Source organism: Eschrichtius robustus, chromosome 6 (assembly GCF_028021215.1).
Source record: "Eschrichtius robustus isolate mEscRob2 chromosome 6, mEscRob2.pri, whole genome shotgun sequence".
Classification (NCBI taxonomy): domain Eukaryota; kingdom Metazoa; phylum Chordata; class Mammalia; order Artiodactyla; family Eschrichtiidae; genus Eschrichtius; species Eschrichtius robustus.
In genome coordinates, this window is record NC_090829.1 from 18,792,023 (window position 1) to 18,819,892 (window position 27,870).

At 45.5% G+C, this 27,870-nt stretch overlaps 1 protein-coding gene across 2 annotated transcripts in view; it reads left to right on the forward strand.

Annotated features, from left to right (window-relative positions):
* IL20RB (interleukin 20 receptor subunit beta) overlaps positions 1-27,318 on the forward strand; it is a 29,695-nt gene extending 2,377 nt beyond the window's left edge. Inside the window, exons 2-9 of one of the 2 annotated variants that reach the window (XM_068547320.1) lie at positions 9,359-9,485; positions 11,085-11,275; positions 15,163-15,287; positions 17,389-17,539; positions 20,156-20,227; positions 20,356-20,454; positions 20,723-20,865; positions 26,456-27,318. In XM_068547320.1, the coding sequence (XP_068403421.1) occupies positions 9,359-9,485; positions 11,085-11,275; positions 15,163-15,287; positions 17,389-17,539; positions 20,156-20,227; positions 20,356-20,454; positions 20,723-20,865; positions 26,456-26,563 (1,016 nt within the window). In that variant the 3' untranslated portion in view covers positions 26,564-27,318. The remainder of the gene's footprint in view (positions 1-9,358; positions 9,486-11,084; positions 11,276-15,162; positions 15,288-17,388; positions 17,540-20,155; positions 20,228-20,355; positions 20,455-20,722; positions 20,866-26,455) is intronic. The other variant, XM_068547321.1, reaches the window with a different exon arrangement.
* Positions 27,319-27,870: the final 552 nt, after the last annotated feature.

Here is a 27,870-nt window from a genome sequence, read left to right on the forward strand (position 1 = left end):
CTTTAGCTGAGGTTGCCTTTATGCAATTTTGACCATTTACTCTGGACTGTGTAGGAGCCTGCAGTGATTTCTGCAATGTCTAAATGAACTTCTACTACTTACTCTAGATCCTTGGGACAGATGGGTAGAGGTCTTGCTCTCTTTTACAGAATTTATTTGCCTTGCCCTGTCCCTTTCAAATAATAGTGTGTAATTCAGGAAACTGATTCCCACTACCAATAATAATAATAATAATAGTAATAATAACAGCAATAATAACAGCGACAATGACCATCGCAACTGCCATTTATGACCGCACACCATGCTCTGGATTACCAAAAATGTTCTCTTGACATCTCACATCAATCCTGCAAGGTAGGTGATATAACCCCCATTTTATACAATAGGAAATAGAGACTCAGAGAGGTTCAGCTATTTGCCCAAGTGTATATATCTAATAAGTGGGAGAACTGGGATTTGACTCTGGTTCTGCTGCCTACAGAGCCTGTGCCCTTTGTACTTCTCTGCAGAAGAAGCTGAGACATTGAAGCAGGTCAGAAAAAGTTTAGAGGGACAAAGCAAAAGGAATAAAGAAGATGTTGCTATGTTTTCTGACACACTTGCTATAAGGGCTGTTGGAGGTAAAGGTGGCAGAACAGAACCCAAACGAGGGGAGCTGACAGCAGACCCAGTGAGGGGAAGCCAGAATGGCGATTCCAGGGAGGAGATGCAAGGGGTTCTGCCTGGGAAATGTGCCCAGGGACTTTGTGGTGGGCATAAACCTCAGAATGGCACAAAGGTCTAATGTGAGATAGGAATTCGGGGGAAAAAATCAGGCCGAGGCTAATTTCACTAAGGAGCCAAGACTTGGTTCACCTGTTTCGTTTTCATTCATTCTGTATTTCTGAGTGCCTGCTGTGTGCTGCGTTCTGGGTTAGGTGCTGGTTAGATATGAACAAAACAGTGTTTCCTGTCTTCAGGAAACATAAGAACCTGCTGGGAAATACATCTAAGTCTTTAGGGATTTATCATTCATAGTTTTTTTTTTTTTATTGAAGTATAGTTGATTTATAATGTGTTAATTACTGCTGTATGACAGAGTGATTCAGTTATACATATATATACATTCTTTTTTATATTCTTTTCCATTATGGTTTATCCCATGATATTGAATATAGTTCTCTGAGCTACACAGTAGGACCTGTTGTTTATCCATTCTATACATAAAAGCTTACATCTGCTAACCCCAGCCTCCCACTCTATCCCTTCTCCCAACCCCCTCCCCCTTGGCAACCATCAGTCTGTTCTCTATGTGCATGATTCCATTTCTGTTTCATAGATAGGTTCATTTGTGTCATATTTTCGATTCCACATATAAGTGATATCATATATCGTTCATAGTTTTAACTATTTTTCAGCTACCTGAAGTAAGGTCTAGATCAGTGGTTCTCAATCTCAAGTGCACATTGGAATTAACTGGAGAGCTTTTAAAAGTACAAATGCCAGGATTTCACAGCCAGAGGTCTGATTTAACTAATCTAGGGTGTTGCCTGGTCTTTGGGATTTTTCAAAACTTCCTGGGTGGGGCTCCTTAGAGAAGTGGTTTATTCCATAACTGGGAAGAGAAAATAGGAGTTTGGAGCAGAATCTTGTGGTAAGGAAGGAAGTGCTCAGAAAAGGATGGGGGCCAAAATGCAACAAGTATCCTGGATTAGATCCTGGAATGAGAAAAGGACATTAGTGGAAAATTTGGCAAAATCCACACAAAGTTTGGAGTTTAGTTAATAGTAATGTACAATGTTAGTTTCTTAGTTTTGACAAATATATCATGACTATATAAGATGTTAGCATTAGGGGAAGCTGAGTGAAGGGTGTACAGGAACTCTGTGTACTTACTGTCTGCATTTTTTCCCTATAAATCTAAAATTATTCTAAAAATTAAAAGTCTATTAATAAAAATAACATGAAAAAAGAGAGTGAGAGATGGGAGTAAGTCAAAAGGACACAAAACCCAAGAAAGCTCCCAATGGCCAAAGCTGGAACAATTTGAGGAACAAAATAAATAACGATAGAATAAAATAAATTTCCATTGCAAATGGTGGAGAAGGAAGAGCTCTTTCTTACAGAATTCCAGTTAACACATAGAAAATCACAATTAAAACATCACAGCAATGATTGTTGCAAGTAACATCCACCAATAAACACAAAAATTAATGGATGAAAGTTGGGGGAGAAAGAATATTTGCATAGTGTCACAGTATCTCCCCTAAGTTATTTATTAATTATAAAAGGGGAAATGGTCATTTTATAGTGAAGACACCACCTTAACCAAGTGGTCAAAGTTAACACCACCAGTAATAAGACATAGCAACATCATGTATTCCCTGTGAGTATGTGCCAAAAATGCACAACCTTAATCAAATCATGAAAAAACATTAGACAAACCAAAACTGAGAAATAGTCTAGAAAACAACTGACCAGTACCCGTAAAAAATGTCAAGGAAAGATTGAGGACAGACTGAAGAAGACTAAGTATAGATATGACAACTAAATGTGGGATCCTGGATTGGTTCCTGAAAAAAAAGGAAGGAAGGAAGGAAGGCAGGAAGGAAGGAAGGAAGACTTTAGGGGAAAAAATCGGTGAAATTCGAATAAATACTGAGGCTTCATTATTGATATTGGGCCAATGTTAATATCTTCCTTTTCATATTTGTACTATGGTCATGTACATCTGGAAGGCTGAATGAAGGGTATATGGAAGCTCTCTGTACTATTTTTGCAACTCTTCTGTAAGTCTGAAATTATTTCAAAATAAAGCTTAAAAAAAAAACCCACAAAAAGCCACCTCCCCAGTGATTCTCATGGGCAGCCAAGGTTGAAAACAATTAGAACTCTATATACCAGTGCTTCTCAAACTTTAATATGCTTATGAATTACCTGGGGGATCTTGTTAAAATGCACATTCTGGTTCTGTAGGGCACAGGTTGCAGCCTGAGAGTCTGCATTTCTAATAAGCTCCTGGGTATTGTGATGCTGCTGATCCAAAGGCCATACTTTAAGATCCTGAAGCAGTAGATCACTTTCCTGAGGCATGAATTGGTTTGCATACCTTTTGAAGCTGGGGTGTGGGCACTAGTTACTTAGGCAGCGAGTGATGCCAGCAACCTGCTTAGCAGCCATGTCCTAGCTCAGCCTTGCTCTTTTCTTCTTCTGGTCACATACAAGGGGATTCTCTTGAAATAATTTACTGTATTCGAGGGAGACATTTTAGGGTATCGTGTCAGTTCATGGTATCAGTATCCCCTGAAGTGCAAGCCCCCTGGGGTAGTCAGAATGATGGTCCCCCAAAGACATCCACGTCCTGGAACCTGTGGATACGTTACCTCTTATGGAAAGAGGGATTTTAAAGATATGATTAATGTTATGGGATTTTGAGATTAGGAGATTATCCTGGATTATCAGTGTGGGCCCAATCTAATCACATGAGTCCTTCAAAGCTGAGAACCTTTCCTGGATGCACTGAGAGAGAGATGGGAGGACAGAAAAAGAGGCAGGAGAAATTTGAAGCATGAAAGGGACTCAACCAGCCATTGTTGGCTTTAAAGATGGAGGAAGGAGGAGCCATGCGCAAGACGGTGGGTGCCCACCAGCAGCTGGGAATGGCAAGAAAACAGTCTCCCCTGGAGCCTGCGGTCCTGCCAACACCTTGATTTTAGCCCAGTTAGACCTGTATCAGATTTCTGACCTATGGAACTGGAAAATAATAAATGTGTGTTGTTTTCAGATACTACATTTGTGGGAATTTGTTACAGCAGCAATAGAATACTAACAGGCCGCAAGAAAGAGGGATCAGCTTTGTGAATGCAGCTCTATGCAAAAAATGTTGCTTAGCTACTTTCTGCCACACTGAGCACCAGAATCTTAAATAGTCACAGTCACCTGGCTCAAGTCTCTGTTGGAAACACCCAAGAGGCTCCACCCAGTGGACCTTCTTGAGATACTGGAGTCAGACTGCTAGAACAAGAACAATTCTTTACAGTAACGGGAACATAACTATTCACAAGGAGCCAAACAATTATACACAAGATATTCCAGTATCTTGGTCTAGCTCCGTTGAGAATTCTCATCCAGTGTGGCTGAGGAAATAATTATTCCCAATTTTGCACCCTTCTCGCTGTGGCCAATATGTCGTTCCTGTTCACACTGTAAGCTTACTGTCCCCTCCCGCCTTGAGTGCATTCTTTGCTTTTGCATTTACTCATTCACATCAGGAAGAGTCTCTATTAACTGGTTTCTTCAGAGACTTGACTTCAATACACATTACTCCTGGCTGGTAGACGACATTTCTTGTTAATGAGAATGGTGGGTGGATAACAAATTTTTCTTTTTCTCCACTGAATTGTGTTCTCAGGACCACAGTGAGCCTTGTCTAACAACTGGAGGGGTTTCACCTATGAAACACTTCATAGGTGAAAGGAGTCACTTTCAGCTTGGAGTCTGAGCTGAAAATAGACTTCCCTATTTAGTGTCCTAGCATAAAATGGATCTTTCCTCATGTAGGGCCACCATGCTTTCTATGTAACCCAATTAAACATCCCCTGGCATCAGTAGTTCATGGGCATTACTGATTTTCCATCTCATTCCCAATGTGTATGTGTGCTACATAAACAACAACAAAACAAAGAAGGAACTTGGAATATACGATACAAATGGCATAAAGATATTGAAGATGTTGCCTACAGGGCTCAGAAAGAAGCAGTAGTTTTCATTTTAAGACAGGAATGAAACTGAGTATTTTGCCCATAGTGGAGTTAGATTTGGAACTTCACAGGTAGGAGAACACAGTTACACAAGTGCAAACTGCTGCATAACATAATGGAGCCACCTAAATTTTGGGACATCTCTTGCTGTTGTCCTGCCTGTGTGCCTCTCACGAAGAAAGATATACCCAGAAACTCAACCTCAGAGTATGTTGCTTGAAGCCTTGATGAGTGCCCTGGTCATTAGGACACCTAATTGTTAGGTCTCCCACCCTAAACAGGTGTCCCTCACTGATTTAATTGACTGCACCTTATTCTACAACTTTACTTTTCTCCTAGGTGCATTTCATCCTGTTTGAATTTATCCTATCATGGTCTTTTAAAATGTATCTTGTCATGCAGATAATCAGAATTAATGCTAATTTTTTAGGTGTGATGACACTATGTTTGTATTTTTTAACTGAAATTTTGTTGAGGTAATTCTAGATTTATATGCAGTTATAAGAAATAATACAGAAAGCCCAGTTTCCCCAATGGTATTTCGCAAAACAATAGTATAATATCACAACCAGGATATTGACATCATTGATACAATCCACCTGTCTTATTCAGATTTCCCCAGCTTTACTTGCACTAGTTCGAGTGTGTGTGTGTGTGTGTGTGTGTAATAGGTTTGTGTATTTATCGCCACAGTCAAGATACTGAACAGTTCCAGTATCACAACGATACTCCTGTTGCCTTTTTAGAACCTCCACCTACTGTGCCTTTCCCCACTGTTCCTAACCCCTGGCAACCTTTAATCTGTTCTCCATTTCTAAAATTTTGCCATTTCAAAATGTTATAAAAATAGAATCATACAGTATGTAACTTTTGGGGGGTTGGGTTTTTTCACTTGGCATAATTTCCTAGAGATTCATCCAGATTGTTTTGTGTAGTGATAGTTTGTTCCTTTTTATTGGATATACCATAATTTGTTTAACCATTTACCTGTGGGCATCTGGGCTGATTCCAGTTTGTTTATAGACATTGTTGTGCAGATCTTGTGTGATATAAATTTTTACTACTTTGGGATAAATGCCCAAGAGTGCAATTGGTGGGCTGTATAGTAATTACAAGTTTAGTTTCACAAGAAACTGCTGAACTATCTTCCAGAGTGGCTGTACCACTTTATATTCCCACCAGCGATGTATGAATGACTTTCCCTGCATCCTCACCAGGGTCTGGTATAGTTACTTTAAAAATTTTTAGTCATTCTGATGGCTGTGTGGTGCTATCTCACGGAAGTTTTAATTTGCATTTCCCTAATAGCTAATGATATTGAACATCTTTTCATGTGCTCATTTGCCATCTGTATGTGCTTTTTGGTGAAATGACTCTTCATGTCTTTTGCCCATTTTCTAATTGAATTGTTTGCTTTTCTACTGTAGGGTTTTGAGTATTCTTTGTATGTATATTCTAGATATGAATCCTTTGTGCAATGTATAGTTTGCAAATACTTTCTCCCAGTCTGTATCTTGTATTTTCATCCTCTTAACAGGGTCTTTTGCAGAGCAAGATATTTTAAGTTTGATGATGCCCATTTATAAATGTTTCCTTTTATGGATCTTGCTTTTGGTGTCAAGTCTAAGAAATCTCGGTCTAGCTCTGAAGATTTTCTCCTATGTTTTTTCCTAAAAGTTCAGAGTTTCATATTTTGCATTATTAAGTCTATGGTCCACTTTGAGTTAATTTTTGCATAAGGTGTGAGATTTAGGTTGAGGTTTTTTATTTGCCTGCAAATATCCAATTGCTCTAATATTATTCGTTGAAAAGGCTATCCTTCCTTCATTGAATTGCTTTTGTACCTTTGCCAAAAATCAATTGAGCATTGTGTGGGTCTATTTCTGGGATGTCTATATTGTTTCATCAATCTATATGTCTATTTCTTTGTCAATACCACACAATCTTCATTACTGTAAGTCTTAAAATTGGGTAGATTGATTTCTCTCACTTTATTCTTTTTCACAGTTGTTTCAGTTACTCTCGTTCCTTTGCCTTTGCTTATAAATTTTAGAAAAAGCTGGTATATATCTACAAAAAACCTTGCTGGGATTTTGATAGGAATCACGTTAATCCTGTATATCAATTTGGGGAGAATTACCATTTTAACTATGTCAAATTGTCCAATTCATGAGCACAGTATGTCTCTCCATCTATTTATATTTTCTTTGAAATCTTTCACCAGCGTTGTGGAGTTTTCCCCATACAAATCCTAGATATGTTTCGTTAGATTTACACCTGAGTTTTTCTTTTGAGGGAGGGAATGATTGTAAATAATATTTTAAATTTCTGTGTATAAGTGTTCATTGCTAGTATTTAAAAGTACAACTAATTTTTAATGTTTATCTTGTATCCTATGAACTTGCTGAACTCACTATTAGTTTTAGGAGGTTTTTTGGTAGATTCTGTGGGATTTCCTACGTAGCGTGCAAATAGGGGGAGATTAATTACTTCTTTTCCAATCTGTAATGCCTTTTACTTCCTTTGTTTGCCTTATTACAGCTGCTAGAACTTCTAGTACAACGTCGAGTAAAAGTGATGAGGGTGAGCACCCTTGCCTTGTTCTTGATTTTAGGGGGAAAGAATTCAGTCTTTCACCATTGAATAAGATGTTAACTGTAGGTTTTTTATAGATGGTCATTATCAAATTGAGGTGACTCCCTAATGTTCTTGACTCGAAGAGAGGTTTTTTTGTTGTTGTTATTTTCTGTTTTTAAATCATGAATAGATGTTGAATTTTGTAAATGCTTTTTCAGTGTCAACTGATATGATTGTATGATTTTTCTTCTTTAGTTTGTTCATGCAGTGGATTACATTAATTGATTTTCAAATATTGAACCAGCCTTGCATACCTGGAATAAATTCCACTTGATCATGGTGCATAATCCTTTTTATACATTATTGAATTTGGATTGCTAGTATTTTGTTGAAGATTTTGGCATTTAAGTGCATGAGATATATTGATCTGTAGTCTTTTGTTTTTTTTAAATACATACTACCTTTACCTGATCTTGGTATCAGGGTAATACTGGCCTCATAAATTAGTTGGAAAGTGCTTTTTCCTCTTCTATTTTTTTGAAGAGATTGTATAAAATTGGTGTTAATTTCTCTTTAACTATTTCATAGTATTCTCCAGTGTAATCATCTGGGCCAGGAGATTTCATTTATGAGAGTTTTAGAATTATGAATTAGAGCTTTATATTTACATAGCTTTATAATCTTCACATATGTGACTAGGGAAATGTTTTGTCTACTTTACCAGAGGAAGGATGTCAGAGAGGACCACACTCCACCCTCCCATGTGACCTCACTGCAGCTGGCTCTTTTCCTTTTCATCCCTTGGGTGATTACAAGTTTAAAGGTGGGGAGGGCAGGAAGCCTCCCTTGTGGGTACCCTAGGTGTTTCTTCACAGGGCAGGCCGTGGATGCTGAGAGTGAGATCGGGATGCATCACCAGGGTCCTACATTAGAGAAGAAGCAAGGGCACCAGGTGGGGTGTCCCTGGCAGCACCCATCCTCTCGTGGTTACAGCGCTGGATAACGAACAGCAGGTGCCAATCTGGAGACAGGCACACAGATGAAAAGTCCCAGGCGAGGGTCCCAGCCTCACACACACCATGCTGTCGATATTATCACTGCAACTGTAACAGCAAAGGGAGGCAGGTGTTGGGCATTGAAAGAAGAGTGTGTGAAAGTCGGAGGGGAAGACCATAGTGGAAGATCCAGACTGCACCCTGGGTTACATGCAAGGATGAGCCCTGGGGCTGCAAAGTCCTTAAGAGCACAGGTTCAGCTTCACAGGCCTCTTTGATTCTGTGTGCAAACTGTAGACCCACTGTGTGCACACTCTGAGCACACAGCTGTGTGAGCAGGTGCTTGAATCCCGGCTGGCTCAGAGGGCTGCAGGCTGCCTGGGGCGGAGCCTCCGATCTGGCTTGGTGCCTTTCTGCACTGGACTCCTTCCACGGCAGACCTGAGCCTGCACTTCCCAGATGGCAGCTGTGCCCTGTTTGGCCTTCTTGGGGACACAAACGAATTGCTTTGGTACCTGAGGATGGCAGTAGCAGGAGAGGGTGGTGATGAGAAGCTGGCAGGAGCCGGTATGGGTTTGCCATATAGGGGTGGGGGGCTTATGCAACTTGCTTTAGGTCACATAGTAAGTGGCAGAGTCAAGGCCTGCATCTAGAGCAACATGACATAAGGGTTGTACATAATGTGCTTCAGTTTTCTCATTTGTACAACAGAGAAACTAATGGTCCTTACCTCCCAGTATGGTCATGAGGATTAAATGAGATAATCGTGTGACAACCTAGCACACGGCCTAGATAGAGCATGGTAAGTGCTCAATAATATTAGCCATTATTATTATTAATATTAACATGCCATTCAATCACCAAAGGCAGAATTACAATGATGACAGCAAAAATTTAGCATGAACACAAGTATGGTGACATTAGAGTTGTTTCTAGTTCCTAAGCATGTTTGGCTTTTCATTAGAAACTAACTTGAAGCTATGGCATTTCCCCCGATGCCAGCCCCCTGAGCTTACCTGTCAGCCTGTCTATCTGCCTTGGTCCCAGATGGAGTGGCTGTTCTGCCTGCCCCTCAGAACCTCTCTGTACAATCAACCAACATGAAGCATGTCTTGACGTGGAGCCCAGTGATTGTGCCTGGAGAAATAATACACTATTCTGTCGAGTACCAAGGGTGAGTTTTGTTTTTTGGTTTTTTGGTGTTGTTTTTTTTTTTTTTTTCTTCAGTTTTTCTCTTTTAGACATTAGTTGATTCCTCTCCAGGAATCACAACCTTCATTCCGGAGCTCAAGGAAGCTTTGTGAGCCCAGGGAGAGGTTATTGCCCATGATCTGCATCCTCTGTCTGCATGGGCACTGAGAGAGTTGAAGCAACAGGGATATTGTCCCATGGATTTGACAGTGAACTCCCTGGGAACACAAACATGTATAAACACTTTTTGGTGAAGCTTCTTTCCAACAGTGAGTCAATTGTCTAATGCTGAAGAAAATTTTAAGAAGAAACGAGTTTGCCTCTGACTTGAGGTGGAGAAATCACTGGGGACTCAGATCCTTTGGGGGTGGGGGAGACCTCAGTTTTCCTGACTGTGTGCTTGCCCCTAGAAGCCAAAACAAATTGTGATCCTATAGGTCAGCTGGCCCTTCTCCAGGTGTCCAGGCCCTTGGAGCTGTCAAGGAGTGACAGGGACACAGAAGGTGCTCAATATATTTCATTAGCAATTTATACAAACTGAACAGCTACATGTGCAGACATTCTCTTAGGCTCACGGGTACAGTCGACAAAGCTTCTGGACAGAGGGAGCTTACATTTAGAGGAGGAGACAGTAAAAAGGTAAAGAAATAAGTACACGAGGTCTGCACTGTCCAGTGTGGTAGCCACTAGACACAGACAGCTATTTAAATTTAAATTAATCAAAGTTAAATTAAATTAAATTAAAATGTCTCTTTCCCAGTCATACGAGCCACATTTCAAGTTCTTAATAGCCACATGCGGCTAGTAGCTACCATATAGAACAACATGGATACAGAACATTTCCACCAACACGGAAAGTTCTATCAGGCAGCATTGCTGTAGGTAAGTTCAGATAGAAATCATCTCTAGGAGGAAGCTAAAAGGCTGATGCAACAGAGAGTTGACTCTGTGGCAGCTTTTTATCAGATGGTCGGGGAAGGTCTGTCTGAGCATGTGATATTTCAGCCAACACCTGAAGGACAGGAGCAGGCAGCCAATGGGAATGCAGGGGCAGAGCATTGGAGGCACAGCGAACGTGACAGCCTGTCGGAGGGGGGGCGAGCAGGCCTGTGTGGAGGGAGCATCACGTTTAGGGGTGTAGTGAGAAGGCCAGAGAGTCTTGTAGGCCATGGGAGAGAGTTTGGATTCCATTCTAGACTCTTTGGAAGCCACTAAGGAGACAAATGTTATGCTCTGCTGAGTGATGCATGGCTTGAAGACTGGCAGGAAGGGAAGCAGGAAAATCAGTCAGGAGACACACAGCAAGGCAAGGGATGACAGCGGCTGAGACTGGGGTGGTGAGCGTGCAGATGGAGAGACTGGGACAGAGTGGGGTTTATGCTTGGGCCTCCCTTGTCTGGTGAGAAGGAGTAAGGAGGAAAGGATGGTCGGTGAGGGAGGCGAGGGGAGAAACTGGAGTATGGAGCAAATGCTTGTTTTCCTGACCCATAAAAAGTCAGTGGATGCGACAGTTACTTGAAACCATCATTGAGCCTGGGTAGAAGGGGCTGGTGTGACGCTGTCCCCTCCTCTCTTTGGCCAGAGAGTACGAGAGCCTGTACATGAGCCACATCTGGATCCCCAGCAGCTGGTGCTCGCCCACCCAAGGGCCCGAGTGTGACATCACTGATGACATCACTGCCACTGTACTGTACAGCCTCCGGGTCAGGGCCACCCTGGGCTCCCTGACCTCAGCCTGGAGCACGCTGAAGCACCCCTTTAATCGAAACTCAAGTAAGGCTCTTCTCTCCTCACTCCCCTGCCCCCAGCAACCTCCCCTTCAGGAACCATGCTCACTGAGACGGTCGGGATTCTTTTCAGCATCAGGTTAGTCTTGCAAAGCCAGAGTACTGTGGACGTCAAGAACCCTAACCGGTCCATTTTAAAAGGCCAGCTGCTTCCCACAGGCCCTCTCTCTCATTTTGAAAGAGACTTTGGAAGCCAGTCCTGTCTCTGGAAGGAACAATGCTCTGGAAGTGGGGAGATGGGGCTAGGACGGCCTCTCCCTACCCTGGTAGTGCCTCATAAATCTTACACTGCCTCCCATCTGGGGCCTCACTAACCCCATCTTTGTTGCTGTGTGAGCATCTTCTTCGTGCAATAGGGTCTATACATGATCAGAGGGACCAGAAACAGTCCTTTGGAAATAAATAACTTTTCTATAGCAATAGAACCTGGAAAATACTTGAGAAAGAAGTAAGGGAAGAATCCAGATTGGTGACCAAATACGGCAGAGTGCAAATAATGACCAGTGTGTAGAAGGGTGTGTGTGGGGAACAGCAGGAGCAGGGTCTGGATGCCGGGGGTGAGGAAGCAGCTGGTCACATGGTGAAGGGCTTTGGCATAAAGCTTGATCAAATCGGTAGAGGAGGGTCACAGAAGAAGAGAGGGTCTAGGCCAGGTCTGTCTTACAGAACAATCACTCGGGCTGCGGTGTGAAAAGTGAACTGGAGTAGGACAAGCCTTCAGGGCAGGTGAACAGTGAGGACGGCATTGTAACACTCCAGCTGAGCCAAGGTGGGTCCTGGTCCCAGAAGTGGGGAAGGGATGGGAAGAAGAGGACAAATTCTAGAGACATTGCTGAGTTAGAAAGGACAGCGCTTGGGGACCAGTTACTGGGAGACAGAGTGGGGGGAGATAATGGTGGCATCCATCTTCCAGATGGGGTTAGTGGGAGTGTCACCCAAGGAAGAGAACCCAGGAGGAGCTACTGGTCTGAGGAATAAGAGTTGCTGCTGGATTTGGGCTCTTTGAGATTGAGATTCCTATAGGATATCATGCCACGGATGTCTGATTGGCAGTTGGAAATCAGGCCCTGGGGCTCAGACAGGTCAATGCCAGACACACAATACAAAATTAATAGCTAGTGGCTTGAGAGCAGGTGAGATGTCCAGGGACAAGACATGAGGACAAAGAGAAGCCACGATAGGCTCCTGGGAAACCTTAGGTTTAAAAAGAGGATGGAGAGAAAGGCACTAGTAGGTGCTGGGCGGGGAGAGGGTCATGGAGGGGAGAGCGGATGAGCTGCTGCTGGGCCTGAAGGAGGCCCCTAAATGGGTCCTTGAGAAAGTGGCTTCATGGCGCCGTGGTGATGGTGGAGAGGCTGCCAGCTGGAGGGTTGAATGGAGGCGGGAAGGGGCAGGGCAGGTGTGGATGATAACGTGACCAGTTGGGACATGCAGGAGAGGCAAGGGAAAGGCCTTCAGTGACCTGTTTTCTTGGTGTGGCAGGTGACCCTCTGCTGGGAGTGAGGACAAAGGAAGGTTTGGGACAGCATCTACAGTAATGGAATGAGTCAAAGGTTACTGAGGAGTATATGAGATTGGGTAGAAATTAGGACGGTTAGAAGGTGAAGGAGCCCACGCTGGAAGGGGCTGAGGAAGGTGAATTTGAAGGGGAAGTTGGCCCTCTAGAGTCAGGCAGGGGGGGTTGAAATCCCAGCTCAGCCCCTTGAGTCCTCATCTGTAAGAAGGGCAACAGTTTGCCTCACTGGATAGTTGTGGGCGAGATGAAAAGTGCAAAGTCTCAGGGCGGTGCTGTCTTATCATAGCACTCAGCTATTAGTAAATATTAATATTAATTACCCTAGGGATGCCCAGAGCTGAGAGCCAGAGAGCAGAGGAAGGAGGGAAGAGCTGGGGGCAGCAGTGGGACCATTGGAATGGATACCAATAGGAATTTTGGTGCAGAATGTGGGCTCCTCTTCCCAGTCTCTTTCTCTAGGCACTGGGAGGATACGGTGGAGGCAGTGGGATCCCATTGCAGGCCCTGGGGAAGCCTGAGGGGCGCTGGAGGGTAGTGCAGCTTTGCGTCTGCCTGCCGTGCCTGGGCAGCACCCAGAACCACCTCCCTCTGGCTCCTGGAAGCACGGGCTCCAGCCAAGGTCATTGGTGGGGGCTGGCAGCTGTTGGAAAGGAAGACACGGGGCATTTGGAGATTGAGGGAGTGCCTACAAAGCTACGGGGGTGGGTGTGTGCAGTAGCAACTTGTGCTTGAGAAGGCCAATATAAACAGGAAAAGGGCCACTGCAGGAGGAGCTGCGGAAGGGAGTCTCTGTACCTGCCCCAGAAGCTGCTGCTGTGTGGTCCCCGTGCAGGTGAAGTTAGCTGCAGAGTTGGGATGGAATCGAGACTCTCAAGGGCATTACGTCTGTTCTTCGGCCTTTGAAGAAGGCCACGCTGACTTCTCCCCAGACACATGAAAAATCTTATTTTAAGGCTCTCTTGAAAAGGATCTCCTACTCTTAAAGGGAAGCCTGTTGAGAGCAGAGGTTCTTAACCTCAGTTATATGAATTCATGTCACAGGGGAGCTTTAGAACCACTTATCTCCAGGTCCCAAGCCTAGATTCTGATTTAAATGATCTATGTGCATCCTGTTCACTGGGAGTTAAAAAACACCCCACAGCAGAGTCTAGAAACGTGGAAAGACATGGACTCAAATTCTGGCCATTAATTGTGTGATTCTGGGAAAGTCACTCAACCTCTCTGAGGCTGTTACATTATCTGTACGATAGGAACAGTATTTACCTTCTTAAGCTTGCTGGATGGATTAAATGAGATAAGTTTGTAGAGTACATAGGACAGAAGTTCCTGTCCCAACTTTGTCAAAAAATTCTCTGAACTGAAATGACATTAGGTCATTTTGTCTAATTCTATTCTCAACATAGATGGAGATCAGGGGATCCAATTCTAATCATGTTTAACTTAAAACTGGAGGAGTCAAACATCTCTTTCCCTACTGGAGGTGTTTCAGACGCAGTTCTAGTGGTGCTGTGTGCTCATATGAAGCCTCCGACCTGGGTATGTTTTGTACAGTTGGTCCCTGACTTTCCAAGTCCTCATGTTCCTTTTCCAGGCAGCTCTTCAAATGCCAGGAAATACTTCGTTCTCTGAAAACTCCCTGCAGGAACTGCCTTTCTTTTGAGTGTCCACTGACCCCAGTGCAGGAGGATGTAGCCCAGAACACACTCTGCTAAACTTGCCAAGCCAAGGCCAGCAATTGCGGTGGCCCCTCTGGTCCTGCAGCATCTGGATCCGAGAGGCAAGTCTGGATCCATCATCAGTAACCAGGGACTAAAGACGGTCTGTGTGGGCCCTTCTGCTCTTGGTCTCCTGATAGGAAGGTATCCATGGGGGCTGCTGGCCTCTCTGTTTGGGATCCAGTAATATGAAGGATGGTGCTTGTGCTTATGCTGTAAATTTCTAGAGCTGATTATTGGAATTTGTAAAACCCTCTGATTTTCCAATATCTCCCATTAAGGATATGAGATTGAAGAATCCTTGGACTGAGAATAGAGAGGCCAACCCATCCACAGGCTGCTGATTTGCTGATGTTTGAGAGTCAGCAGCAGCCGGTATATATAACTGATCTGTGCGAATTGTAGTAAGTTGTTGTCGTTCGTGTTTTTCATTTGCTCATCATTCAAAAAGTGTCTATTGAGCACCTGCTGAGTACAGGAGAGGATCAGTGTACACGCCTCTGCACACTGCGAAGCCATATCCAAACCCCTCCCCTCCCATGAGCCTGAGATGTTTCTACTGATGGCTTGGTCATGGTCTCCCTGGACAAAACTCAGTCCTGTCTGGGGCTGGCTTTGATTCTCTCCTTGTCTTGCCAACAGCCATCCTCACCCCACCTGGGATGGAGATCACCAAGGATGGTTTCCACCTGGTTATTAAGCTGGAAGACCTGGGGCCACAGTTTGAGTTCTTCGTGGCCTACTGGAAGAGAGAGCCTGGTGCCAAGGTGAGACTTTCACCCTTGGCCTTTGAGTTAGACTTTGGAGAAGCAGTCACAGACCTCCAAGAACTGGATGAGGAAAGCCAGGCCCTGCAGTGCTTGCTGTCTGGGGTGGCCTGAGGATGAGCGGGCCTGGGTGAAGTGTGGGAAAGGAGAGATGGGTGTAGGCTGACAATCCCGGCAGCCTCTTCCTCAAAGGACTGCCTTGGTCCAACCCAGACCGTGGCTGGGAGCTGTCTCAGGCCACGTTTGCTAAAGTATGAGGGCTGCCCCCTTGCACTAAACTCTGCCATAGTTGGATCCATGATACCTTTACAATGCATTTCTTCTCCCTCATCAGCATGCCTTCTCAGCCATTCTCCCTGCTGTTTACAGGCGGCAGACCAGGGTGTTCCAGATCAGCTGGATGATTTCAAAAGCATATGAGGCTGGCACAAGGCTCTCGAGGGTGTGTATCTGGGCAGGGTGCAGAAGTCGGGGCAGAGAGTCAGGAGCTGGCTGATAAACAACCCTGATTCTGAGCCAATGGGCCACCCGGAATGCCTGGATGGGGCGCTGCCCTACCCTGTGGGATGGGTGCTGCGGGCTGGGCTGGGTGAGAGGTCAACTCTCCCAGAGGGAGTGGCCAAGCATCCTGTAGCCACAGCAGCAGAAAGGATGGAGCTTGGGCAGACCTGTGGAGGCCTGTCCAAGCTGAAATGGTGACAAGGCCCACTCGAGTCAGCACAAGGAAAAATAGGCTCTGCCGCAGGGATAATATGGTGCTCTAAGGGGCTCTCACAGACTCCATGATCAGAGCAGGCCCAGAGTCAGGCTGCAGCACAGACTCACTTGCCCAGGGGCCCCCGTCTGTGGAGTCCCTGGTTCCCTCCAGTGGGTCCTCTCTATTGCATTCTTTCCGTGGCCCTCTCCCCAGCTTGCTTGCAGGCCCTGATCCCTCACCACTCCTTCCTGCACATGCCTATGGCTGTGCCTTACCAGGCCTGACTCCTCCTCACCATGTCCTCTCCCCTTGGTCCCTGCTTCTAGCTGCAGGTATCAGTTCCCCAAGATCAGTTCCTAGCAGAGGAAATCTGACTGGTCCTGCTTGTCTTATCAGGCCAAGCTTAGGGGTCGCCGCTTGCTGGCTGGCCTCTGATAGACCCTTTTCAGGCCAAGGGTACCCCTGAACTAATAATGCCAGTGTCTGAGGGACAGGTCATGTGCCCTACCACCCACTCAACGGGGACTGTGGGCTGGGTAGCTTCCCCTGGAAGGTGGTATGTGTAGGTGGAACAGGCAACAGCCATGGTTTCCAGCATTTATTCCTGCTGGGTCAGGGCCCAGTGGTAGGAGGTGGCATTGCCAGGCGGAGGGAGTCGTGTGGGGGACTGATCAGGGCCTGGGCTGGCCGGGAGCACGCAGGTCCCTAGGATTCTTCGGGAGGTGCAGAGCCGGTGCTGGGAGAGGAGCACGTGCCCTGAGCCACCCGGGCCTGGCCCGGACACGTCCCCGCAGGTTCAGACGCGGAGCACAGCCCTCAGGGGGTGAGTGGGGGTGGAGGGCCGTGCAGATGGATGGACAGACAGTGGATGGATGGAAGTGTGAGGAGGCACTGCCCGCAGGCTCCAGTGTTCCTGTGCACTGATCCCCCTGGCAGCAGTGGCCAGGCCAAGCCCCCAGTCAGATTTCTGACCTTCAGGTCTCTGTCCAAATATTACCCTATCAGAGAGGTCTTCCCTAATCACTGTTCTGGTGCCTCCTCATCACTCTCTACTTCTTTGCCCTGCTTCATTTTTCTTCATAACCCTCATCACCACCTGATGTGTGTTATATATGGTCTATCTTACCCCCCATAAGCTCCATGAGAGCAGGAACTTTGTTTTGTTCAATGCCGTGTCCCTGTTTTGTTCAGTGCTTACACCAGTGCCTGGCACACAGTAGGTGCTAAATAAATAAATAAATAAATAAATAAATATTTAAGAATGAATGAATGAATAAATGAATGAATGAGAGGAACATTCTGTATGCATCGTGGAAAGGAAATATTTACAGCTTCCCTTCCCTCCTTCTCCCTCTTTTGTGTCCTGCTCCCCCCAGAGTGTAACTGTTTTCTGTTTTCCTAAAGGAACACGTCAAGATGGTGAGGCACGGGGGCATTCCGGTGCACCTGGAAACCATGGAGCCAGGGGCTGCACACTGCGTGAAGGTCCGGACGTTCGTGAAGGCCATCGGGAGGCACAGCGCCTTCAGCCAGACAGAATGTGTCAAGGTGCAAGGTAAGGCCGCCTGTCTGCCCCTCCTGGGGGATGCTCATTGCTTGCTGCTTCCTCTGGTTCTGAGTATCCCCTCGGTTTCCCTGACCTGCTCCCCCAGGCTGGGTGGATCCTGTGGTGAAATTGTTCTGCGTTCTAATCCCCCCCGAAGAGAGTCCACCCTGGGGCTGGGCAGGGGTCACTTGGCAGCTGTCTAGAACACTTTTCCCCGAAAGCTCCCGAGGCCTGAGGCCAGACATTGCAAGGCTGGTTGACCCGGTGGCAGCTGCCTGTGTATCGGAGGGGGGTGCAGGTGAGGCAGCCAGGGCCTGAGCGTCGGACCTCGTGTGGACGTAGCCCACCGTGTAGCACGGCCGCGCTCAGCTGGGCGGGGCCTTATGGAAAGTCTGTAGAATCCTCTTGTTTGACTTAATTTTTTCCCTTGAACTTTTTATGGTTTAAACGTCTGCAGTGAAAAGAAATAAAACAAAACCCCACATGCCATGATTCTGCCACACAAACACCACGAGTGACATTTGTGTATAACTTTTTAGTTTTTAAAAAATTATCATTTTGAATATTTGGTACATTTATGTAGTTCAAAAAATATGATAAGGTACCTGTGAAACCGCCTTCCTCCTCCTCTTCCTCATCCATGTAATTCCTACCCCTCCCCCAGAGGTATTAGCTTTCTGTATATCCTTCTAAAGACTTCTCACTACATTTACAAGTAAATGGGAATACACTTTTATATATTTCCCTTCCTTTTAGCACAAATGTTAGTGCACTCCATGCACGGTTCTGGATCTTGTCTTTTTCACTTTACATATCTTGTAGATTTTTCCATATCTAAAAAGAACTGTTTCATCCTTCTTTGTAGCTATATAGTATTCCACTGTATGTATATATAACTAATTCAACTAGCTCCCTATTGATGGGTATTTAGTTTTTTCTCCCAATATTTTGCTATTGCAGCCAATGCTTTCATTAATTACCTTGGGCATAGATCATTTGCTGGTATATTTGAAGGATAAATTCCTGGAAGTAGAGTTGCTGGGTCAAAGGCATACACATTTGAATTTTGACTGCTGTTTCCAAATCGCCCTCTAAAGGGCTGTCAGCCTTTGTGTAGACACATGTTGTTGTTGAATTATATATACACTTTGAGTCTGCTTTTTCACAAATATCACGTCCACAACATTTTCCATGTAGATTTTCTGATTACCATTTTATACTACTTTTTTTGGGTCTTTATTTATTTTTTAATTGAAGTATAGTTGCTTTACAATGTTGTGTTAGTTTCAGGTGTTCAGCAAAGCGATTCAGTTATACATATATATATGTATATAAATCTATTCTTTTTCAGATTCTTTTCCACTATAGGTTATTACAAGATACTGAATATAGTTCCTTGTGCTATACAGTAGGTCCTTGTTGGTTATCTGTTTTATATATAGTAGTGTGTATATGTTAATCCCAAACTCCTAATTTATCCCTCCCCCAGACCCTCATTTTATACTACGTTTTAAAACCATGTAAGTCAAGCTTGTTAAAAAATTCGAACAACACAGAAGTATATAAAGTAAGAAGTACACGTTCTCCATTCTCCCCATACCACTCAGGAGGTTTCCTTTGGCAAGTCTGGCATTTAATCTTCCAGTCGTCGTGTGATGCCAGTACTCAGAGTCACAGCTGGGACTGTACTGTGCTTACTGCTTTGTACCTCGCTCACCTTCACTGGGTATTGCTATTGTGAACACCTGTTCATGTCAGTACATATGGATCTACCTCGTTGTTAAAGAACATGCATAACAAGCCAATATATGGGTGTGCCAAAGTATATGTAACCATCCCCCATAAATAGGTATATTCTGTGCTTTCCAGTCTTTTGCCACTACAACCTGTGATGCAGCGAACAAGTTTGTATATATCCTAATTCTCATTTTAATAGCTGAACTCCTGACCTGCCATGATGATATCCCATGATGTATTAAATCATCCTCCATTTGGGGTATTTAGATCATTGCCATCTGCTTTTGAAGATGATGTTCATTCACTGATTCATTCATTCATTCAGTGCATAATTATTGAGCACTATGTGCCACCTGCTGGCCCCGTCACTGGGATACAGCAGGGAAGTCCCTGCCCTCACCGAGCTTACCTTCTAGTTGGGGAGACAGGCTACAAGGCAGTAAACAAATGAGATGGTTTCCCTTGGTGGTACGTGCTATGAGAAGGCACACCAGAGCGTGCTGGGGTGGCAGAAGGTTGCAGGGGTGCTGCTTTGGGCAGAGAGAGGGGCTGGTTATGCGAGGCTGTTGCTCTAATAAAGATATTGCTGTGAACTGCTTTCTGCATATGTTTCCTTCCTTGGAATTATTCTTTGGAATCCACTCACAGGAGTGGATGAAAAGAGTATGAACATTTGTGTATCTCTTGATGTGTACTGCCAACACATTTTCCAAAATCATTGATACAAACTGTGGGGGCCCCAGCCATCTGGAAGAGCCCACCAGCTTCTCTGCAGCTGTGTCGGCTGTGGCACCCTTCACATCCTGGGTGAGCAGTCCAGCCCAGAGGGGCTAAACGAATAGCACAGAGAGATGGGAAAGTAACCCGTCCCCCCTTCCGCATCTCCAGACGTTCAGACTTGGCACTTTCTGATACATCACTTAGTGGAATTTGGAGCCAGCCCTACCTGTGTGACCTGGGGTAAGTCACTTAACCCTTGCAGGGGCTTGATATATGAGTTATTATGTGACTGTGTTCTGAATTCAGCATTTTCCTCCATCATAGGAATCAATGCCAAGAGTAAATTGTGAAATACACTTTTTTTTCAGTTACTGCCCAGCTCCCTTCTGGGCTGTTCTCTTTTGGTGCTTCCCCCTCATCCTGCCCGGGGCCTGGCCCTCTGCCTTCTTCCTGGCAGTGGCTCAGAGGTACGTGCAAACACAGCTAGTGGCTTAACAGATGATGCGCCTCCCTTTCCCTTCCCAAGAACAAGATCGTAATCTTCCTTGGCTTTCTGGAAACCAATCTGGATTCTAGAAAAATGGTTTTAATGGTGGTCATTTTGGTCACTAGGGCACGCATCAGATGTCAGGGTGTGGGCATCTGCTCTCTTGGCCAGCGTGCAGAGCCAGATCCAGGAAAGTGAGGGAGGCCCGGGATCGTCTCCTAAGCCGGTTCCTGTCTTTCCGTTTCCAGGAGAGACCCTGCCGCTGGCACTGGCTCTGTTCTCATTTGTGGGCTTCACGCTGATCCTCGTGGCTGTGCCGCTCTCCGTCTGGAAAATGGGCCGGCTGCTCCGGCACTCCTGTTGCCCCGTGGTGATGCTCCCCGACACCTTGGTAACTGCTCTTTTTCCTTTCAGCATGACGCTGACCCGATGTAGTCTGGGCCTTAGCGGGGCAGGGACACACGTTTCGTGAGTTTACAAGCATTTGCACAAAGAGGGGAGAAGAGTACTTATAGGACTTCCCTCCTAGTCAGAGGGGCTGGGAGACCTCCCTTCACCAGGGGGTTGGTGGCCTTCCCCAGACTCCCATCAGGCCTCTGCTCCTTGCCCCCAGGTCCTGGCATGGCCAAGGCAGCAGGTGTGTAGCCCAGCCCAGGAGGCTCTGCATTCCAGGCGTCATGCATAGTCTTACCCTGAGGACCGGCCTGCCAAGCCTTCTTACCTCCCTCCCATCATTGTAACAGCAGCTGCATCCAGAAATACGTTCCAACACAGCATAGTCGGTTCATACGCCAAGAGCCTCATGGGTCCTCAGGGTGAAGCGCACGTGTGAAAGTAGGGCGCGTGGCGTCTGCTTTGCCTTTGGCTGGGGGCAGGGGGACTACCTGGACCTGTGACTACCCAAGGTGAGGGATCCCAACTCCTCACGAGCCAGGGTTCTGATCTTACTCCTGAGGTCACTGGGCCATAGATCTGAGTGTCCCCAGTGGGGACAGGCCCTGTGTGCTGTGCCAGGGTCGGGGAAAAGCGAAAGCAGGCCTCCAGAGCTCCCCCCACGTTGCACCTGTCTGCTTGCTGTGCACCCTAGCCCCCCACCTCCACCCCAGACCTCAACCCACCGAGCAGTGCAGCAGAACACAACAAAATAATAACAAACAAAAGCAAACCCCTCCCTGTCCCCTCAGGGATTTCTCACCCTTCTGTCCTGGGAGGACGGGGTTAGCGGTCAGCTTCTCAGAAGCAACTAGAGCCAGAACTGCCTGCAAGCTGTACATTCCTGTAGTTCCTTAGCAGCCAGGAGTCACCCTGGAAGGAGTCCCTCTTGTGACATCACAGGGCCTTGAGAGCACAGACCATGCTCCCGCTTCACAGGAGGACTATCCCTCCCTGCAGTCCAGTCCTCAGGACACCCCGCATGCCCCACCATATGATCCTAGTGTCAGCTCTCTTTCTTTCCAGGAGTTTAGGGAGTCATGACTCCAGGGGACACTGGTCCAGAATTAAGCACCAGGCACCGTTCTAAGGCTTTACGGATATTTGCTCATTTCATTTGCCCCTTTTCATAATGCTTACCAACCAGTGTTCTTTACATTGGTTCCCCCTCCAGCCCCTTTGGATGACTAAAGGGGTTACTGCTACACATAAAGGCAGTGGGATGTATCAAACACAGGGGACAGGGCTGGCCTGCATCCCCTTCAGCAAGAACTTGAGGGGCTCAGGGTTCCCTGAAGCACAAAAGTATGTGTATTCTGCTGTTGTTGGGTGGTGTGTTATAAATATCAATTGGACCAAAATGTTTAATACTGTTCAGATCATCTTTGTCCTCACTGATTTTGTTGGTATAGTTCTATTAGTTACTGAGAGAGAGACAACAAAATCTCTAACTATGAGTGTAGTTGTGTCTGTTTCTCCTTTCATGTCAATTTTTCCTTCATGTGTTTTGAACTTTGTTTTAGATGCATACATATTTACGATTGATAGGTCTTCCTGAATAATTGAGTCCTTTATCATCATGAAATGTCCCTCTTTATCTCTGGCAGTATTCTTATCCTGATATCAATATAGCCCTTTTTTATTTACTGTTTGTAGCGTGTATCTTCTTCTACATTTTTATCTTAAACTTATGCGTGTTCTCAAATTTAAATGGTGTCTCTTGAAGCAGCATAGAGGTTTTTTTGTTTTGTTTTGTTTTTTAAGTGAATCTGTTCCAACAATCTCTGCCATTTAACTGGAATGTTTAATCCATTAACACTTAACTCTAGTCCTCTCACTTCCTAACTTTTCTGTTTGCACCCATATCTGTTTTCTGGTTCTTCTGTTCATGGCACCAAGAGAGACCTGCCCTCAGTTCCTCAGGGAACTGTAAAAAATGGGAAACTCACCCAGAGACATTCCCTTCTTCCAAGTGTCAACTTTTGGTTGCTCTCCTGTGACTTAAGGAAGTTGGTTTCATATTTGGATCCGTTTTTGAAGTTGCTATCTGCAGGAGGATTGGTCTGATTGGTGCTCCTCTGCCGTTAGTAGAAGCGGAGCCCTGCAGTAAAGGAAGAACCCCTGAATGAACCCAAAACGATGATGATGGGAGGGGAGCATTCCTGGCTCAGCAGGTCACTAGCTCTTCTTTTCCACACACGTGAAAAGCTCGGCCTCCTCGGCTGAACTCCACCGAGTAGTCACCCTTTACGGCTTTCCTCTCAACTCTGTTCCCATGCTTACCCTCTACTCACGAGCTCTTCCATTCCTAATACCCTCCTTCAGTTTCCCTCCTCTGGTCCTACATTCAATGACCTAGCAGAGTTCCCTCCCAGGACCCAGTGTGTTGTTAGAGAGCCACAGAGTGAAGGGCCCGGGAAAGAACAAGGTAAAGGGTCCGTTCCCTGTAGAATTTCAGGTGCACAAGGAAAGCCCTCCAATGGCAAGAGCTCCTAGAAATCCTAATGCATTATGAGCCATACCCTAAAAATAGCTTTTGGAGAAAACCAAGCAACTGAGATGAGACCAGAGACAAGGAAATTCTTTTTTATTTTTAAAAATTTTTAAAAGTATTATCTGGATTCCCTACTAAAAGTTCTTTTTTAAAAAAAAATTATTTATTTGTTTATTTATTTATTTATTCATTTATTTAGGCTGCAGTGGGTCTTAGTTGTGGCATGCAGGATCTTCGTTTCAGCACGTGGGCTTCTTAGTTGCGGCACGGGACTCTTAGCGGCGGCATGCATGCAGGATCTAGTTCCCTGATCGGGGATCGAACCTGGGCCCCCTGAATTGGGAGTACAGAGTCTTACCCACTGGACCACCAGGGAAGTCCCGAGACAAGGAGATTCTATGAGAGAATGACCACTTTTGTCCATGGAAGATAAATGCCACGACCCTTGATGACCTTTTGCTTCTCTGTTCCCCTTACCATCTTTCCTACTTTGTTCTAGTGTCTGTTCCTACATGCATTCTTTCCCATAAGACTTTTAATTTCTATTCTGTTTCTCTCCAGATTTTAACATGGACAGTTTCTCTGAGTGTATGCATTTCCCACAGTGCTGTGTGAGAAGTAGATAGCTAGTGTCCATCGATTCCCGAATAAGTTCTGGAGCTGCACATCACCACCACCATCTCCCCCCTCTCAGCCTTTACTTTAGTACAGCCTAGCTGCACTTCAACATTTGCACTGGTCATAGATAATCCTCCAAACTATTAAAAAGCAACTTCCAGCCAACCTTGCAAAGTCCATGCATCTTTCCAATTAAACCATGGAAAATTACCAAGTGGAAATCCTCGACAGGGCTTCAAAAAGTCCTATTGAGTTTGTAAATGTTTAATTTGTCTGTTTGGATTAAACATTTCATGTCTTCATCTATAATTTTACAGCTGGTGATGGTTGCACTCTGAAATATACCATTAGGAATGTCTTTCCATTCAAGTTTTTATCACCAAGTAACAGTCTACGGCAAAAATATATATGCAAGGAAAATTATATTAAGACTGCTCGGTGTGTGTCCCCTATTTTAAAATATAATGTAGTTTCCTTGTCTTTTATCCATAATTGCTTCATGGGGATGGAGGCTTTGGTGCTAAAGGTTCTTTGTTTCCTTTCTGTGACTCGCTTTATTCTTTCTCTTCTTGCTGTCACATTCCACTGTAATGTGGGTAGCAAACATCAAGATGGCCTCAAGTTAGTCATCTCCAAATTGAGATGTGCTCCAATGGACCATCCCAAGTCTGACTTTGTGTGCTTCATAGAAAGTGGAGTTTGTGAGCCCAGATGCCTCTGGGGCCCAGACAGATAAAAAAAAAAAAAAAAAGAGTGTACAGTGCAATAAATGTGATTTAATAGGGAGAGATAGATATGAGGACCATGGCAAACATGGCCCAGCTAAAGAAAGCAGCTTCTTCTCAGTTCATGCAGGTTGCTGCCAAGAGGGGATGTGAGCCAGTGCTTCCTAAATTTGAAATGAGAATCCAGAAATCCAGAGTTTATAATAAATCTCCTGATTTTCAAATGTTAAGAACAAATTCAAATTAAAAAAAATATATATCAGCTGAACCTTGCTTGAAAGTTTGTTTTAAACTATGGGACAACAGTTTTGTACCCTCTGAAATTCTGAGATACGCTGTTTCACTTTAATGTTCTAGAACGACACCACCCAGTATGGTAGCTGCTAGCCATATGTGATGATTAAGCACTTGAAATGTGACTAGTCCAAATTGAGATGTGCTGTAACTATGAAATACATGACAGATTTTGAAGACAGTACAAGAAGAGTGTGAAATAGTTTATTAATATTTTTATGTTGATTACATGTTGAAATAACATTTATTTTTAAAATAAAATATATTATTAAAATTAACTTTACCTATTTCTTTTTACCTTATAAAATGTGCTACTGGAGAATTTTTAATGGCATATGTAGCTCACATTACATTTCCATTGCACGGCACTCCTCTAGAGTTTAAAAAGCAATCAGGTATAAGCACTGCAGATGTAGGTAGCCAGCGTCCTGAGAATCTGACCAGACCAGCATCAGCGAATTGGTGGTGGGCTCCACACTGACATCCCATTCAGTGAGCCTTGCTTTCCCGTTATTTGCCTGTGGACACCAGGAGTGAGCCCTGTAGCCACCTCTTTACAAACAAGATCAAGGGCAACAGACTGGGTGAAGCTAATGTCTCTGGGGATGGGGGTGGAGGAAACCGTTGTGCCCACCTGTCTGTGCCCACCTGCCACTCTCTAAAGTGATGACAGGGAGGGACTTCCCTGGCGGTCCAGTGGTTAAGACTCTGCGCTTCCACGGCAGGGGACGCGGGTTTGATCCCTGGTCGGGGAACTAAGATACCGCGCGCCCTGTGGCGCAGCCAAAAAAAAAAAAAAAAAAAAAAGAAAGAAAAAGAAAAAAGAAAGAAAAACAGTGATGATGGGAAGGGCTGTGGGAGAAGCTGTGCAAGAGCCAAGCGAGTTTGTTGGAGGCGAGCGGGCTAGCGGCGACGCTGGGGAAAGTGGCCCTGAAAGGTTGATACCTGCGTTTTTACAGCCAGTTACGATGACGTATTGGGGTCGCTGGGAGAAGATAGCAGGAGTGTGAGGTGTGAGTAGGAAGGGACTCCTCTTTATGGAGCACAATTCCTGGACCGGACACCCTGCTAGTGCTGTACGTGGAGCACCTCAGACCAGGTCACTCTTTTCAGAGCTCTCTGGTGGAAGAAGGTTAGATGTTTTGGACCAGAACTGCATTCCGGGCTTCCGTGGGGGCAGGGTCCCTGAGGGAGGAGTGCTGAGGAGGCAGGGCCCCAAGACATCTGCTGGTCGGTGACCTGGGAGACGATCTCAGTGAAGGTGGGAAGCCCTTGCTCTAGGGGTTAGAATTGTCTTTGGGCTTTTCTGCTGCTGGAAACTTAATGAATCAGATAGCTGGGGTTTTTGGTGATATTCTCCACGATTACTATTACTATGACTATTCACCTAATGACTATGAATGAAAATTGTTTTTCAGAAAATAACCAATTCACCCCAGAAGCTAATCAGCTGCAGAAGGGAAGAGGTAGAAGCCTGTGTGGCGGCCGGGCTGTCTTCTGAGGAGCTCCTCAGGGCCTGGATCTAGCAGATGAAGTCTAGAAACCTGGTCTGCAGTACACAGGAGGGCGAGGGGGAGGGCCGTGCTTCGGCTTTCCTCCAAGGACGAAGGACAAGAGAAGAAGAGCCTGCTGTGCCTGTGTTAGAAGCAACTGTCAGAGGCAGAGCGGTGTGGCCCACGGAGCACTGAGGGCGGTCAGGGGATGCGACCTCCAGCACTGGATCTCTCTGCTGTCGTCTAGGGGGATGACCCTGCGGAAAGTGCTTAGTCTCTCAGTTTTCTCAACTATACAATGAGGGGATTAAGTACCCAACCGTTAAACCATATGTATATATATCCATATCATCTCTCCACCACTTGCAGAGCTGTAGGGAAATTGGCAACACTGTGCATTGGGACTGCTTCCGCTTTTCTGAAGAGCAGTAGATACACGTCTAACAAGAATAATCCCAGGCTCTATACACCTGCTGGCTTGGAGATCCTGCTTTGCTAGAGGAACCTTAAAGAGGAAAGGAAGGATCGGTGCAACGGGGTTGATTTCACTTCCAGCCAAATGCCTGCGCAGAGGTGACTGAATGGCTCAGCCAGCTCTCCAAACCATGACCTGGAGGGAGGCCACAGCCCCCTGAAAATGGGCCGCGCACAGATGCTGCAGACACGTGAAATGCTGTACAGGGTAAATCATGTGTTCACACTGAGGACAGCAGCTAAAATGCATGTGCATGATGAGATGAGACCGCAGAAGGATGTCGATCGTAAGTGCGATGTTTGCTGTGTTCCTTTTTCCTGTAGAGTTGTTATAGTATTGAATGAAAAATAAAAAGGTGTCACCTTGGGTAATCATTGTGGTTTCTTCCAAAAAAGAAAACCTTAGGGTTCCAGTTATATCATCAGCCTTGAGTGCGGGCCACCTGAAGACCACCTTTGGTCAGGAGATGTGGGAGTAGCCCCAGGTAAGGGCTGGGGCAGGGAACCAGCGAGGGGCAGCGTCTGGCTGAATGGGAAATGTGACTGAAGCAGTTGGCCAAAGCCTCATCCGGCCAGGATGCTCCTGCGTCTTCCTGGAGGCCTCATGATACAGGAACTCCCTTGGGGACCTCTTTTCCTTAAGACATCTCCTCGGGTGTCCTTAACTCTCCTAGCACGTTCATCTGGGGCACGCGACTGAAGCCTCTTCCTGACCCTCTCCCCCACCAGGTGAGGAAGAGTCAGGGTCAGAGAAGGGATGGAGGGGGAAGTTTCCTGAAGGCTGAAACGACTGCTGGGCAAGGCCTGTGCCTCCCTTTTAGACCCCAGCCCTCCCAGTTCTGGAGCCTCTGAACTGGTTTGTCTCC